Here is a 17,493-nt window from a genome sequence, read left to right as displayed (position 1 = left end):
CACCTCCGGAAAGCAATCCTCTTTTCAAGATCAAAATCTTGACCAGCAATTTGCCATCTACATTTAGTTGGGAGATTGGTCTATATGGCCGTATTGTTCTGGGTCCTTCTCCCACTTCAGAGTCAATAAGATCGAAGCCTGTGAAATTGTTGGGGGAAGAACACCCCGCTCCCAAGCCTCATTAAATGCCCTCACCAGTAACAGACCCAGCAACCCAGAAAACATCTTATAGAATTCCACTGTGTATCCGTCCGGCCCCGGGGTCTTGCCCGGCTGCATGGCCTCCAATCCCTCCACTACATCAACAATCCCGATCGGGGCACCCAGCCTCTCCACCAACCTTTCCTCCACCTTTGGAAACTCCAAATGCTCCAAGAATTGCCTCATCCCCTCCACCCTAGCTGGGGACTTTGACTCATACAGCCGACTGTAAAAATCCTTGAACACCCCGTTCACCCCTGCTGGGTCCAAAATCGTGTTCCCCTCTCTATCCTTCACTCTTTCTGTCTCCCTGGCCGCCTCCCATTTCCTGAGCTGGTGGGCTTACAACCTACTGGCCTTCTCCACATACTCATATACCTCTCCCCTAGCCTTCTTCAACTCCCCCACGGCCATCCCTGTGGAAATCAGACCAAACTCCATCTGCAGCTTCTGCCGCTCCTTCAACAACCCCGCCTCCAGGGCTTCCGAGCACCTTCTATCCACCTGGAGAAACTCCCTAACCAGCCTGTCCATCTCTGCCTGCTCCACTTTCTCCCTTTGAGCCCGTACCAAAATCAGCTCCCCCCTAACTACTGCCTTCAGTGCCTCCCATACCATTGCTGCCGACCAGAAGAGGCTGCAAGAGAAGGTGGAAGATTTGGAGAACAGTTCGCGCAGACATGTGTAATTTATGTCCACACAGTTCTGGGTAGCCTCCCTCACCCACCCACACACCTCCTCATCCACTAACAGTCTTCCATCCAATCTGCACATTGCTGGAGCTACAGGATCTACCCCAGCACCTGCCTCATAAACTCCACGTCATCCCAGTTTGGCGCATAGATATTCACTAATACCACTGGCATCCCCTCCAGTTTCCCAGTCCACCACTATGCTCCCTACCTCAAATGACACCCGCTTATTGATAAGAATCGCTACTCCCCAAGTTTCAGAGTATAGCCCGAATGGAATACCTGTCCAACCCACACCTTCTCTACCCTAGTCTGATCCACCACCCTCAGATGTGTCTCCTGTAGCATTGCCTCACCCGCCTTCAAACTCTTCAGATGCGCGAACACGCGAGCCCCCTTGACCAGCCCATTCAAACCTCTCACATTCTATGTGATCAGCCTGGTCGGGATGCAGCCCCCCCCCCTCCTCCACCACCCCCCTCCCCACCACCCCCAACCCCCCTACCACCCTTGTCAATCAATCATAACCCTTCTTAGGCCAGCCTCCAGCCCGCGTCCCGCGCCTCCTCTGGCCCGCCCTCGAGTGCTCACTGTCACCAACCCACAATTTGTCTCCAAGTGCCAGTCCTTCCCCTGCCAGCTGATCAACACCCCCTCCCTCCCCCTCCCCCACAACAAAATAACAATCCCAACCCCCCTCAACAAATTTATCACCTGCTCACCCTCACTGCGCTTCTGTGAGCTAGCCCGCCCAGCTAGCCTGGTAGCCCCCACCCATGACACAAAGTATCCTTCCTCCCACTGACCTCCCTTCCCCCTGCTCGAACATACATATGCAAAACATCACAATTGTCATGAGAGAGCACCTTTTAGAACTGGGTGTTTATCAAATAGCTGTAGTGGATGTACCTTTAAGAAATTGTGTTTATCAAATAGCTGCAGTGATGTCAGAGTGTGGGTGGACCTTTTAGTTTTAGAGCAGGCAGCTGCAGTGTTTTTTTAGTTTTGTTTTGAGAGCTGGATAGCTGCAGGCAAAGCAAGCAGCTGTATAATGATCTCTCTATACAAGTTACAGACTGTCTTGAGCTCATTTGAGGATTTCAAAGTAATACCTGTTTCTGTAGAGAATTTAAACCTGCTGTCTTTCTGTAAAAAAGGTTTAACATATGGATGTTGTTATGAAAGTTATGAAGGGTTACTGAAAGAACATTGTATCAGTGGGGATTATTGGTGTTGATAGTTGTTAAGATATTTACGGTGGGTTTATAAAGTGTTAACTAGAATCATAAATAAACAGGTTTTTGCTTTAAAAGTACTTTAGATCTCTGTTGCATCACACCTGTAAAGTAGGCCCTTGTGCTCCCCATAACCACAATCAATAAAAGTTGTGGGTCAGGTGAACTCCATGATACACTTTGGTGTTCTCTAAACCCTGGCCCATAACACAATCCCCAATAAACACAAAGAAGAAAATTCCGCCCACCATCCCCCATTAAAAACAAAGTTAACCCGCATACAAAACTAAGCAACGGCCCAAAATCTAGTGCAAAACAATACATACAAAACACAAAGAAAAAAGAAATAAAGCAGCAGATCAAGAACTACTCGCCCCCAAGTTCAATGTCCTTAACAAAGTTCATCACCTCACCTGGCAATCAAAAGTAAGGTTCCTGGCCCTCACAAGAGACCCAAAAACGCGCTGGGTACAGCATGCCGAACTTCATCCCCTTCTTAAAGAGGGCCGATTACACCTTGTTGAAACTCGCCCTTCTTTTGGCCAGTTCCACACCCAAGTCCTGTTGAATATGCAGCTCGTTGCCTTCCCATATGCAGCTCCTCATCTGCCTGGCCCACCTCAAGCTCTGTTCCTTGTCCAGAAACTGGTGCATTTGTACCACCATCTGTGCGCCCTGTCCACCTCCAAGGGTCGAGCAAACGCATCTTCCCCCAGCAGCTTCTCGAACATGTACGCCACATATGCACCTGCGTGCGATCCCGCGCTGCCCTCCAGTAGGCTAACAATCTGCAGGTTCTGCCTGCGCGATCTGTTCTCCAAATCTTCCACCTTCTCTTGCAGCCTCTTCTGGTGGCTCCTTCATCAGTCCCATCGCCACTGCCATCGCGGCTAGCTGCTCATCGTGCTCAGCAACCGCCTCTTCCACCTTCTGCATCGCCTGGCCCGGGGTTTCCAGTCTCTGCTCCACCCGGTCAATCCCAGTCTTAATCGGATCCAGGTATTCCTTTCTTAGCTGAGCAAATTTCTCCTGGAGAAAGGCCAACAGTTGCTCCGTTGACTCCGAGGTCCCTGAACCTCCGCCATAGTCTCCTGTGCCGCAGACGTGGTGTCCCATCTTCCATCTTCGACCAACGTTCTCTCCCTTTCAGACCACTTCTGGTCCACGAATTCATACACTTTTTTTTTTTATTAATTTTTTTTTTTTATTTTCCAATTAAGGGGCAATTTAGCGTGGCCAATCCACCTAACCTGCACATCTTTGGGTTGTGGGGGCGAAACCCACGCAGACACGGGGAGAACGTGCAAACTCCACACAGACAGTGACCCAGGGCCGGGATTCGAACCCGGGTCCTCAGCGCCGTAGGCAGCAATGCTAACCACTGTGCCACCGTGCTGCCCCTCGAATTCATACACTGGTGGGGAATCCTTCTTCTTTACTACATCAGTCTCCTGTTTAGTCGATCAAATCCACTGTAAATCAGAGAAAAGGTTCCCAGAGATCCACCACAAGCGGGAGCTACCAAATAAGTGACCACTCACTCCATGGCCGCCACCGGAAGTCCTCAGCCTCAAATCTAATGGATTCCACATCGCTGCCTTTTCTGATGACATCTGAGTGCAACTTCAGAGTGTGGAGGTTTGGTGAGAAGAGGAAAATATTAAGGGCGGGATTCTCCGTCCTGCCGCACCCGTTTTCTGGTTCGGCACACCCCTGCCAGCAGCAGGATCCTTCGTCCCGGCAGCTGCCCAATGGGGTTTCCCATTGTGGGCACCCCCCCCAGTGTCGGGAAATCCGCGGGCTTGAGTACGCTGCCAGTGAAGCGGAGGATCCGGTCCTAAATATTTCTCTAAAAATCTAATATTGCCAGAATTTTCCTGTAATTTGTCAGAGTGTCAGGCTATGACTGAAAACTGGCAAGGCCGGCTCCACAGAGCACTTGGGACGCCACCCTTAGAGGGTGCTTCAGTCATCACTAAGCTGAAAGCTTTTCCATCAACCCATCACAAAGGCATTGAAGACTCTCCCCCTCACCCCCGCCCCTACGAAATTAGCAAGGCTTCTCTCATCCCCCCACCCCCTCTCCTCCCCTGCCACATCAAAACATTTGCGGTGTCTTTCCCCCACCCCCCCCACCACCACCCCCCCCAACCACCACCCCCCCCCCCCCGCCACCCCCACCCCACCATCTAAATGCATGTGCTGTTTAACTTCTTAGTCTCATCCAGGGGCCTTAGTAAAAGAAGAGAAGCTATTCACTGGCAGCAGCTGAAGGAGTTATTTAAGGAAGCTGGCTTGAATTGGTTCTACTGTACCTGGGTTCAGCTAGTTCCTTTGTTCAAAACATATAAATTCAGATGTTCTCTGCGCGACTTCAAACAGATTCTGGAAGGTTGGTGAGAAGGGGGAGTTCGGGAAAGGGAAGGTACGGGGGGTGGGGATGCCAGGTATTCCTTTGCTTTTTCTAACTTTTTCACCCTGTACAAATTGATTTCTGTTCTACTACAGGGAGGAAGTGAGGTGATGAGTATCTTGTGAATATCCAGCAAGTGGTCTAGGTCTTCATTATCCAAAGATTTAGAATTGTACCGGAGTTTGGAATAAGATTAATAAATATCTGAAGGAAAATTAAATAATTAACGAAAGCTCAAGTACGGCAGGACAGGTGATGTGTCAAGACTGCAGCATGTGGGAGCTCATGGATATCAGTGTTATCCAGAGCGAGCACATGAGTATCTGCTTCTTGAGGAGCTTCAGAGTAATGGAGCTGGACGCTGAGCTGCGGAAACTGTGACTCATTCAGGAGGGAAAGAGTTATCATGATGCTTTGTTTCAGGAGGTAGTCACACCCCTTAGGATAGGAATTTCTGGTTTGAAAAGTGGTCAGGGACAAGAGAGCGTGACTGCAACTGAGGAAAGTAATGGGACGAGTGTCAGCCTCTGCAATTGTCCAACAGCTTTGTGGTTCTTTCAGCTTGTTTGGGAGAGAGTGGAGCTGCAGGTGGATGATCTTGCGACCGTGACACTGTGGTACAGGATAAGAATGTAGTGATCATAGAGGACTATTTAGTGAGAGGGGTTGACACTGTTCTCTGTAGCAAGGAGTGAGAGTCCAGACAGCTGTCAGGATTTGAGACATCTGCTCAGGCTGGAAACTTGCAGTGGGAGGTGGGGGAGTGGGGATGTGATCAATGGTCGTGGTCCATGTAGGTACCAAACGGCATAAGAAGAATGAGGAAGGAGGTTCTGCAAAACTCAGTACAAGGAGTTAGGCACCAAATTAAGAAGTAGAACCTCAGAAGGTAATAAAAACTGGATTATTACCTGAACCATGTGCAAATTGGCATAGGACAAATAATATTAGAGAAATTAATGTGTGACTGATAGACTGGTGTGGGAGAAATGGATTCTAGTTCATGAGGCACTGACACCATTACGAGGGAAAGTGGGTTCTGTATGTTGGGACAGGCTACACCTGCACCATAATGAGGCTGCAGAACCAGGGAAGTAGAGAGAATTTTAAACTAAATAGTCGGGCAATGGATCAAATTTGAGAAGAAGTGGTAAACCAAAGAGTACAAGGAGTTAGGCACCAAATTAAGAAGTAGAACCTCAGAAGGTAATAAAAACTGGATTGTCTGGACAAGACAATAGAGATAGGTACCAATATAGGAAATGCAAGAAGGGACAGAGAGTACAAATATAAGAATAAATCAGCAGATAAGATAAGATGCCATACAAATAGTACAAGGCCAAAACTTAAGGCTCTATATCTGAAAACCATAGCGCAGATAAAATTTATAATTGCAATCTAATAGCCATTACAGAAACCTGGTTAAGGATGACAAAAATTGGGACCTGAATATTTAAAGATATGTGACGTTTAGGTAGGACAGCAAGTTAGGCACAGGGGGAGGGGTGGCTCTGTTAATTAATGATGCTATTAGCACATTAGAGAGGGATGACAAAAGTTCAGCAAACCAGGATGTAGAAGAAGCAGTTTGGGTTGAGATGTGAAATGATAACTGCAATAAGTCACTTGTGGGAGTGGTAGACAGACCCGCTAAGTGTAGCGACACAGTGGGACAAAGTATAAAAGAAGAAATCATGAGAACTTGTTAGAAAGATACTGCAATAATCATGGGGATTTTAAGATACATATAGATTGGATAAAATCAGATGGGCAAAGGTAGCATAGTGGAATTAAAAGAATGTTTTTAGGATAATTTCTTAGAACAGAACATTCTGGAGCTATAATCGACCGGGTATTGCACAATAAAATAAGATTAATTGATAACCTCATAGTGAAGGTACCCCAAAGTAGCAGCAATCATATTATGTCTGAATTCTACATTTGGTTTGAGGGAGAAAACAGTGCGCCCAAAACTGAACTTAAATAAGGGCAATTATGAGGGCCTGAAAGTGAAGCTAGCAACTGGCAAATGTGCTTAAGGGATAAATCAATTGAGGTTCAGTGGCAGACATTTAAAGGGATATTTCAGAATAGACATATTCTAATGAGAGAAAAATGCCAAGAGGAGGGCCCATCATCCATGGTTAACTAAAACAGTTAAAAGATGGTATTAAACTTAAAGAAAAAATGTATTTGCCCAAAGATGAGTGGCAGGTCAGAAGGTTGGAAAGAGTACAAAAAAAATCAAAGAATGACAAAAAATTGATAAGGAGGCAAAAACTAGAATACAAGAAAAAGCTAGCCAGTTAAGATATATCGTCAGGGTTTCTATAAATATTTAAATAAGGGAACATTTAGAAAGTGAACATTGGTCCTATAGAAAATGCGTCTGGGGAATTGATAATGGAAAGCAGGGCTATGGCGGATGAATTAAACAGGTATTTTGCATCTGTCTTCACTGTGGAGGATACAAGTAGCTTCCCAGAAATAGCGATAAATCAGGAAATGGAAGGGAAGGAGGAAATCAAGAAAATTACAATCACCAGGGAAGTGGAATTGAACAAATTGTTTGGTCTGCGGAATGACAAATCTCCGGATCTGGGTGTATTCACCCTTGAAAGAAGTGGCTAATGAGATAGTTGATGGATTGGTTTTAATTTTCCAAATTTCCATAGATACAGGAAGCTTCCATTAGACTGGAAGATAGAAAATGTAACTCCTATATTTAAAAAAGGAGAAAGACAAGCAGCAAACTACAGGCCAGTTAGCTTAACATCTGTCATCGGGAAAATTCCAGAAGCCATTATTAAACATGTTGCAGCAGGGCAGTTGGAAAATTTCACGGCAATCAGGCAGAGTCAACATGATTTAGTGAGAGGTAAATCATACTTAAACAATTTATTGGAGTCTTTTGAAGGAGTCATATGTGCTGTGGATAAAGAGGAACCGCTGGATGTACTGTGCTTAGATTTCCAGAAGACATTTGATAAGATGCCATGTCAAAGGTCATTGCTTAAAATAAAAGCTCATGGTGTAGAGGGTAACATACTGGCAGAGATAGAAATGTAGCTAGTGTAATGAACTCCAATTGGCTTTATTGGTTGGCCAATTGGAGTATGAGCTCCCTCAATGATAGCTCATTGAGGGGGCCCATATAATCACCTGTGTAGGCTTTGTGAGCCAGACTTAAGTTGACTGGACTGCTAGCAGCACTGTTTGTAGCTGCTCCTGTAATATCGTTATTGTAAATAAATATTGGTGTGGTGACGGAACTCCTGCCTCCCGTGGATTACTACAGCTAGCTAACCAGGAAACAAGAGAGTTGGCATAAATGGGTCTTTTTCTAGTTGGTAGGAAGTGACGAGTAGTGTACCACAAGGATTAGTACTGGGGTCTCAACTTTCTTTTTAGAAGAGTACAGCAATGATCACCTTACTCAAGCCCACGTATCCACCCTATACCAGTAACCCAACAACCCCCATTAACCTTATTTTTTAGGACACTACGGGCAATTTAGCCTGGCCAATCCACCTAACCCGCACATCTTTGGACTGTGGGAGGAAACCGGATCACCCGGAGGAAACCCACGCACACACGGGGAGGACGTGCAGACTCCGCACAGACAGTGACCCAGCCGGGAATCGAACCTGGGACCCTGGAGCTGTGAAGCATTGATGCTAACCACCATGCTACCGTGCTGCCCCTCAATTCTTTCTTCAATTTATATAAATGACTTGGATAAGGGATCAAAGGTATGGTTGCTAAATTTGCTGGCAACACAAAGATAGGTAGGAAAGTAAACGATGAAGAGGACATAGTAAGAATATAAAGGGATGTGGATAGGTTAAGTGAGTGGGTAAAAATCTGGCAAATGGAGTACAATATGAAATTGTCCATTTTGGCAAGAAAAAGAAAAATAAGCTTATTATGTAAATTGTGAGAGATTGTAGAGCTCTATGGTACGGAGGGATCCGGGTATCCACGTGCATGATTAGTATACAGATGGCAAGTAATTAGAATCATCGAATTTACAGTGCAGAAGGAGGCCATTCAGCCTATCGAGTCTGCACCGGCCCTTGGAAAGAGCACCCCACCCAAGGTCAACAACTCCACCCTATCCCCACAACCCAACACCAAGGGCAACCTTGGACACCAAGGGCAATTTATCATGGCCAATCCACCTAACCTGCACATCTTTGGACTGTGGGAGGAAACCGGAGCACCCGGAGGAAACCCACGCACACACGGGGAGGATGCACAGACAGTGACCCAAGCCAGAATCGAACCTGGGACCCTGGAGCTGTGAAGCGATTATGCTATCCACAATGCTACCGTGCTGCCCCTTGGGAAAGCTGACAGAATGTTTGCATTGATTGTGAGGGCATTAATTACAAAAGTAGGGAGGTTATGTTTCAGTTGTACAGAGCATTGGTGAGACCACATCTGGACTATTATGTACAGTGCTGGTCTCCTTATTAAAGGAAAGATAATAATAATCACTTATTGTCACAAGTAGGCTTCAATGAAGTTACTTTGAAAAGCCCCTAGTCACCACACTCCGCCTGTTCGGGGAGGCTGGTATGGTGTAAATGCTTCAGAAGCAGTTTGGAGAAGATTTACTAGATGAATATCAGGAATGGTTGGGAGGTCTCACAAGGAAAGGAGGCATGGTGGCATAGTGGTTTGCATTGCTGCCTCACAGCACTAGGGACCCGGGTTCAATTCTGGCCTTGGATGACTGTCTGTTTGCACGTTCTCCATCTGTCTCTATGGATTTCTTCAGGTGCTCTGGTTTCCTCCCACAGTCCAAAGATGTGCAGATTAGGTAGACTGGCCATGCTAAATTGACTCTTCTTGTCCAAAGATGTGCAAGTCAGGTTAGGTGGGGTTACGGGGATAAAGTGGAGGAATGGGCATAGGTAGTGTGCTCTTTCAGAGGGTTGATGCAGACTCAATAGGCCAAGTGGCCTCATTCTGCACTGTAGGAATTCTATGGTTCCATGAAAAGGTTCGAGACATTAGGTTTGTATCCACTCGAGTTTAGAAGAGTGAGAGGCGACTTGATCAAAACCATTAATATCCTGACATTTCAGGGTGAATGAGAAGATCTTTTTTCTTCTTGTCGGGGAATCTAGAACTAGGGGTCACTAGTTTAAAAATAAGAGGCCACTCATTTAAGACAGAGATGAGGAGAAATGGTTTCACTCAGTCATGAGTCTCTGGAACTCTCTTCTTCAAAAGGCAGTGGAAGCAGAAACTTTGAATATTGTTACGGTAGAGCTAGATAGATTCTTGATCAACAAGGGTTATCGGGAGTAGATCGGAATGTGGGGTTGAGGTTCCAATCAGATCAGCCATAATCTTATTGGATGGTGGTGCAGGCTGGAGGGGCCGATTGGCCTATTCCTGCTCACACTTCATATGCTAGCATGTTAATCGAAAGGAGCTCAAAAGTATGAGAATTCACTGCATGTGAACGATAACCTGGATACTTGGCAAATGGACAATGTACAAAGGTGCCCCGAACAGGCGCCGGAATGTGGCGACTAAGGGCTTTTCACAGTAACTTCATTGAAGCCTACTCGTGACAATAAGCGATTTTCAAATGACCAGGAACAAACCTACTTTGAAGACACTGACAATAAACCATCTGCTTCAGCTTCACTTTAGTTGAATTTCTCGATTTGATAGATTCCTACTGTGCACTGCACTGTGGATAACTTAACACACTATTGGGATGAGGATGACTGGTCAACTGGCCACCTTATGTACAATAAGCTGCGGAATAAGCTGCAAGCAGCTCCTGAATAAAGGTAGCACTTATAAATCTAACTGCTGCCAGTACACATACTATAAATGACAGATACTGAAAGTTTAATTTATGTCTTGCTAACACCCAGCATAAAGATGTAAAAAGCATCTCTACAACTTATGGAATTTAAACATTACATAAAAACGCATCTTCAGTGAGTGATAAATTGCACAATGAAACAACAAAGTGAAAAGAATATTGTCACTTGTAATGAATATATTGTCCATGAGTGATCACATCTGTCCATTACAGAGAACGACCTTCATGTTTCTTTCTGTTTTTTATTAACAAATAACTTTTTTTAAAGATTAAATCAAAAGAAACATTCAACAGTAGAATTGCAAACTGGTATTCAGCCCAACAATGTCATTACAGTTCAGGTTCTGCACAACACCCTTTGCGTTCACAACAAAATGACAGCGTGCACAACAGCAGTGTCTCCAGTGATCACCTTGTTTATGATATGCCACAAGACTAACTGCAAGCTTTCTCTGCTCTATCCTGCAACCGACACTGCATGGCCTACCCACCAAAATGTACAAAAGGTGCCAAGGATCATATTATCAGATTAAAATGAATTGATTTAATTAAAAATGAAATACTTAAACTGCCACAGAATCACACTCAAGGGATTAGCAACTTGGTTTATTCCAGAAGCTAGTTCAAAACAGTCAGATACTAAATCTATGAATTTCCATTTGAGTAAGTATTAAACTGAGTCTCCAATGCATTACGATGAATTAGCCAAGGTGGAACCTTCAGGACCACTTGCAGGCATACAAAATAATAAACTGAAAATTCTAGGGCTGGTCCAAACAATCTTATCACCCTTTAAAATGAAGGCAAGCTTCCGAACTGGATAACGTAGATTGGGGCCTGAATATTGAAGAGTATGTGACATTTGTGAAGGACAGGAAGTTAAGAAAAGGTGGAGGGATGGCGCTGTTAATTAATGATAGTATTAGCGAATTAGAGAGGGATGACATAAGTTCAGCAAGCCAGGATGTAGAAGAAGCAGTTTGGGTTGAGATGTGAAATGATAAATGCAAGAAGTCACTTGTGGGAGTGACTGACCCCCGCCCCCCCCCCCCCCCCCCCCCCCCAATAACAGGTGGGACAGAGTATAAAAGAAGAGATGATGGGACCTTGTCAGAAAGATACTGCAATAATCATGGGGAATTTTAATCTACATATAGATTGGGGAAAAAATCAGATGGGCAAAAGTAGCCGACCAAAGGACCAGCTATACTAGACTTGGTATTGTGCAACAAAATATGATTAATTGATAACATCATAGTGAAGGCACCTCGAGGCAGCAGAAATAATATGCCTGAATTCTACATTCAGTTTGAAAGAGAAGAGTGCGCCCGGACTAGTATTTTAAGCTTAAATAAGGGCAATTATGGGGGCATGAAAGTGGAGCTAGCAACTGGCAAATGTGCTCAAGAGATATTTCAATTGAGGTTCACTGGCAGACATTCAAAGGGATATTTGAGAATATACAGAACAGACACATTCCAAACATCACAGGATAAAAAACATCAGTAGGGGTTGTACATAGGCACCCAAACTCTAGATATGATGTTGAGAATGGCATCAAACAGAAAATTAGAGGTGCACGCAATAAAGGAACATCTGTAATTATGGGTGATTTTAAAATGCATTTGGATTGGGCAATCAAATTAGTCACAATACTGTAGAAGAGGAATTTCTGGAGTATATACGGATGGTTTTCTGGATCAATACATTGCTGAACCAACTAGAGAACAGGCCATTCTAGACTGTGTATTGTGTAATGAGAAAGGAATCATTGGCAATCTAGTTGTGCGAGACCCCTTGGGGATAAGCAAACACAATATGTTAGAATTTTGGTAGCAAAACAGGAAGGCAGATTATTATCTGAATGGCCATAAATTCGGACAGGGGAATAAGCAATGAGACCTGGGTTTCCTCGTCCATCAGTCACTGAAGGTAAGCATGGAGGTGCCACAGGCGGTAAAGAAGGAAAATGGTATGTTGGCCTTCATTGCGAGTGGATTCGTGTAAAGGAGCAGGGATGGCTTTCTGCAATTATACAGGGCCTCGATGAGGCAACACCTGGAATATTGTATGCAGTTTTGGTCTCCTTATCTTATCTTGAAGGGGGGGGGGGGGGGGGGGGGCTGCTGACAGTGAAGGTCTCTTTGTTGAGCTACTGAGTGGAGGGAGATGGCAGCGGCCATCTGGAGTGGTCCTGAGCTCTGGGTGAAGTAGGGCCCTGTTGGAATCCCTTACGACTAGGATATGACTGATCAGGGGGGGATGTGAGGCCCCCATCCAGATTGGTGTGAGGGGATTGAATGGGCTGCTTAAAAGATCTTGGGTGCTCGCCCATTTAAAGAGCTTGAAGGCGAATGTGGTTTTCTTACAGGACACTCACCTGAGGATTAAGGATCAAACAAGATGGAGGAAAGGCTGGGTGGGACAACTGGTCCATTCAAGTTTAAATGCGAAAACGAAGAGAGCCACTGTGCTTATTAAGAGGTAACTTTTCGGTGGGTAGCATAGTAGTGGATCTGGGAGGAGGATACATGACGGTGAGCGGAAGATATGCACATGACTAAAATACATATGAGTGGGTTCTTTCCGGAGGTGGAGGACAGATGCGAGCGCAGTTCAAGGGGGCTGGCGAACCACATGCACATGTTCTGGTCCTGTCCAAAATTGGGGAGGTTCTGGAAGACCTTTTTCAAGACAATGTCAGAGATTTTGGGGGTAAGGATGGCACCAGGCCCATGGGTGGCAATATTTGGGGTATTGGATGAGCTGGGAGTGCAGTAGGGGAGAAAGGCTGATGTATTGGCCTTTGCCTCCGATAGTCTGGAGGAGGATTTTGCTAAGGTGGTGGGCTCCAGAGCTACCTGAGGTGACGGCATGGGTGGGAGATTTCTTGGAGTTTCTGTATCTGGGGAAAATTAAATACGACATTAGGGGCTCAGAGGAGGAGGTCTTTTCAAGGTGGAGCTGTTTATCGCCTTCAAGAATTGGTCATTGAGAGCAAATGAGGGGGTAGGGTAGGCAGGGGAGGTGGGGAGGGGTTTGTAAAAAATAAAAAGGGGCACAAGGGGTGGGGGATGAACGCAGCTAATCATTAAACAAAAGTACTGCTCCGCAATCCACATTATATTAAAATTCATTATCAATCAGCACAAACCATGGTCAACTAGCAATTCTGAAAATGTTGATGCTCCAGCTGCTTCTGTTTATAACTAAGCAGCAGATGGAATTGAAAACAGAGATCCTTTCTCAGCTAGGTGATGAGCTGAAAATAAAAATGTAAAATTTCTTCTATAAAATAGTCCAATTTGATAATAAATACATTAGTCTGAAAGGGTACAAAGTTACATGTAAATCTGCACTAATGAATCCCATTTAAGTCACAATCACATTGTCTTAGAGTCTCAGTTGCGAATTAAAAGGCTCATTTTGCCCTACTGTACTAAATCTCAAATCAATGTTCATTGTACTTTAATTCGATTAGATTTTATTGTACTGTGCATTAACAAGGTCATGTATTCCACTGCTGTGTATGGAGTTAAAAATTCTAACTATTCATGTTGGAAATGTGAAATAAAAAGCAGCAAATACAGAGCAGGCTCACCAACACTGGAAAAAGTAAAGACAGGTTTACATTTCAGGTGCCGGCTTTTCAGAACAAGTGATAATAATAATAAAGGGTGTACAACTTGAAACATGAATTAATCTTTTCTTTTTACAGATCCTGGTAGACCTGATGGGCATGTCCAAAATTTTCTGACCTGTTTTCTTTCAAGTTATAATTAATGTTACAGTTTCAGGTTTCACCAGATATTTCTCCCATGCTCAAAGGCAGCATCCTGGTCCCCGCCAGCGCCCCGGACCCTGCCAGATGCAACCACCATCCTTCCACAAGGGCTGACTTCTCCCATTGGATCCCGGGACATCCAGCCGCAGCCGCTGACCAAGGAAACGAGGGAGGCGGGGCGGTCTGCATGTTAGGCTGAAGCAACATTTCAAGAGTTTCAAGACTCCTCTCTCCAGCATACTTCTGGCAAACGTACAAGCGATCGAAAACAAGCTGGATGACCTTAACGCTAGACTTACATCTCAGAGGGAAGTAAGAGACTGCTGTGTGCTCTGTTTCACAAAGACATGGCTCACCCCCACCTCACCGGACTGTGCCATACAACCTGAAGGCTTCTCAATTCATCGGGTGGACCGCACTGCGTCATCAGGAAAAGCGTAGGGTGGAGCGGTTTGCCTCCTCATCAACTCCTCCCGGTGCTTAGATGTAGCGACCGACTGCTTCCCAAACCTGGAATACCCGACTATGCAGTGCCGCCTTTACTATTTTCCACGTGAGTTCACTTCAGCCATTACCACAGCGGTCTACAACCCACCTCAGGCAGAAGTTAAGCCAGCGCTGGACGAACTGTACACAGTTATAAACAACTACGAAACAGAACACCCAGAGGTCTTGTTCACGGTGGCCGGGGACTTCAACAAGGCCAACCTCAAGAGTGTACTGCTAAAATGACACCAGCACATCTCCTATTCCACCAGGGGTGACAACACTTTTGACCACTGCTACTCAAAAATCAAGGGCGCCTACAGTTCCATCCTCTGACCGCACTTTAGAACATCAGACCATAAGACGGTGCTCCTTGTCCCAGCATACAAACAGAAACTCAAGCAGGAGAATCCAGCTAAGATCGTGCAGTGCTGGTCCAAGGAAACAGAAGAGTTCCTACGTGACTGCTTAGAGACAGTGGACTGGTCCATATTTAATAACTCAGCAACCAACTTAAATGAGTATGCCACCACCGTCACAGACTTCATCAGCAAATGTGTCGACGACTGCGTGCCAAAGAAAGCAGTACAGTATGTATGTTCCCCAACCGGAAACCATGGCTCAATCACGAGACTGACTCCCTACTGAAGGACAGGTCTGAGGCGTTCAAGGCAGACGACCCTGATCTATACAAGAAATCCAAGTACAACCTCTGCAAAGCCATCCGAGATGCCAAGAGAGAATATCAGACCATGCTCGAGTCACAGACTAGCATTACAGACTCTCGGCAGTTCTGGCAAGGCATAGACAACATTACGGGCTACAAAGCGAAGCCGAGCAGTATCTCCAGCAGCAGCGCACCCCTCCCCAATGAACGTAATGCATTCTATGCTCGGTTCGAGCAGGAAACCAACGATCCGCTGTCGAGTGCCCCAGCAGCCCATAACAGACCCATACAGCTTCCGAAGTCAGATCGGCCTTCCTCAAAGTAAACCCTCGGAAGGCGACAGGTCCAGACGGGATCCCTGGTCGTGCACTCAGAGCCTGCTCGGACCAGCTGGCAGATGTGTTCGTGGACATCTTTAACCTGTCCCTACTCAGCTCCGAGGTTCCCACCTGCTTCAAGAAGACCATCATCATACCGGTGCCAAAGAAGAACCAGGCAACATGCCTCAATGACTACTGTCCGGTGGCCCTGACTTCAGTCAGAATGAGGTGCTTCGAGAGGTTGGTCATGAAGCGCATCACCTCCATACTCCCAGAACGCCTTGATCCCCTGCAATTCGCATACCACCGCAACCAGTTCACAGCAGACGCCATCTCTCTGGATCTACACTCATCCCTAGAGCATCTTAACAACAAGGACTCCTACATCAGACTCCTATTTATTGTCTACAGCTCCGCCTTCAACACCATAATCACAGCCAAGCTCATATCAAAGTTCCAAAACCTAGGACTTTGCTCCTCACTTTGCGACTGGATCCTCGACTTTCTGACCCACAGACCACAATCAGTAAGAATAAACAACAACATCTCCTCCACAATAGTCCTCAATACCGGGGCCCCGCAAGGCTGCGTACTTAGACCCTTATTATACTCCCTGTACACACGACTGCTTGGCAAAATTTGGTTCCAATTCCATCTGCAAGGTTGCTGACGACTGAACACTGGACGAACTGACAGAGAAATTTCAGCTAGCCAGGGGGAACGAGCTAAGGTATCTGCAGCTTAAAAACTTCCTATGAAAGGAGACAAGGACGTACCCACAACCGCCGCGACAGACACTACTGGAAGAACTACTGGACGCAAGCATACTAGATAAAGGAAACTGTAGTGACATGTATGACCGACTGACAGAAAGGGCCGACACCGTACTGGACGCAACAAGAAAGAAATGGGAGGATGACCTGGGGATTGAAATAGGGTGGGGTCTCTGGAGTGAAGCACTGCATAGGGTCAACTCCACCGCCACGTGCGCAAGGCTCAGCCTGACGCAGCTAAAAGTGGTACATAGAGCCCACTTAACAAGAACCCGTGTGAGTAGGTTCTTCCCGGAGGTGGAGGATAGATGTGAACGGTGCCAAGTAGGCCCGGTTAACCACGCCCACATGTTCTGGTCTTGCCCCAGACTTGTGGAGTACTGGACAGCCTTCTTTGAGGCAATGTCCAAAGTGGTGGGGGTGAGGGTGGAGCCATGCCCGAAAGTGGCGGTCTTCGGGGTCTCGGACCAGCCAGATCTATTCCTGGGGAGGAGGGCGGACGCCCTTGCCTTTGCCTCCCTGATCGCCCGCCGTAGAATCCTGTTTGGCTGGCGGTCAGCAGCACCACCCAGAGCTGCAGACTGGCTGTCCGACCTCTCGGAATCTCTCCAAATGGAGAAAATCAAATTCGCCATCCGAGGGTCAGACGACGGCTTTCACAGAACGTGGGAGCCATTCACGCGACTGTTCCGGGAACTGTTTGTGGCCAACGAGCAAGAGGAAGAATAGCCAGGTAGCCAAAATACAGGGGAAAGTAGTCAAGAATCAGGAGAAAGTAGCCAAGACATGAAAGGGAGAGATAGACCGGGAGGGAGGGGGCAACTAAACCTGAGGAAAGAACGGTGAACCACGGGGGGGAGGGGAGAGACATCTAAACCTGAGGAAAGAAAGGCGAACCGTGGAGGGGGGGGGGAAACAAGAGAGGAGAACCAGCAAGGTGGGGGAGGGGGGGGGCAGGGAAATGGGAGCCGGAAGGAAGGCACGGGATACCAAAACGTGCATGACATCTCCAGGAGCGGGGAACAAGGAAAATAAAGACAGAGGACGGGAGGAGCAGCAGAAGCGGAGGCG

At 46.3% G+C, this 17,493-nt stretch overlaps 1 protein-coding gene across 1 annotated transcript in view; it reads right to left on the bottom strand.

The window, feature by feature from the left end:
* The window catches only part of LOC119965026 (ran-binding protein 17-like), a 1,262,848-nt gene extending 1,249,260 nt beyond the window's left edge, over positions 1 to 13,588 (bottom strand). Inside the window, exon 1 of the mRNA XM_038795235.1 lies at positions 13,547 to 13,588. Within this exon, the coding sequence (XP_038651163.1) occupies positions 13,547 to 13,549 (3 nt within the window). The 5' untranslated portion in view covers positions 13,550 to 13,588. The remainder of the gene's footprint in view (positions 1 to 13,546) is intronic.
* Between the last annotated feature and the right edge of the window lie 3,905 nt (positions 13,589 to 17,493).

The sequence above is a fragment of the Scyliorhinus canicula genome, chromosome 4 (genome assembly GCF_902713615.1).
Source record: "Scyliorhinus canicula chromosome 4, sScyCan1.1, whole genome shotgun sequence".
Taxonomy (NCBI): Eukaryota; Metazoa; Chordata; class Chondrichthyes; order Carcharhiniformes; family Scyliorhinidae; genus Scyliorhinus; species Scyliorhinus canicula.
Note: the sequence above shows the minus strand (reverse complement) of the source record. Positions and strands in the feature narration are given on the sequence as shown.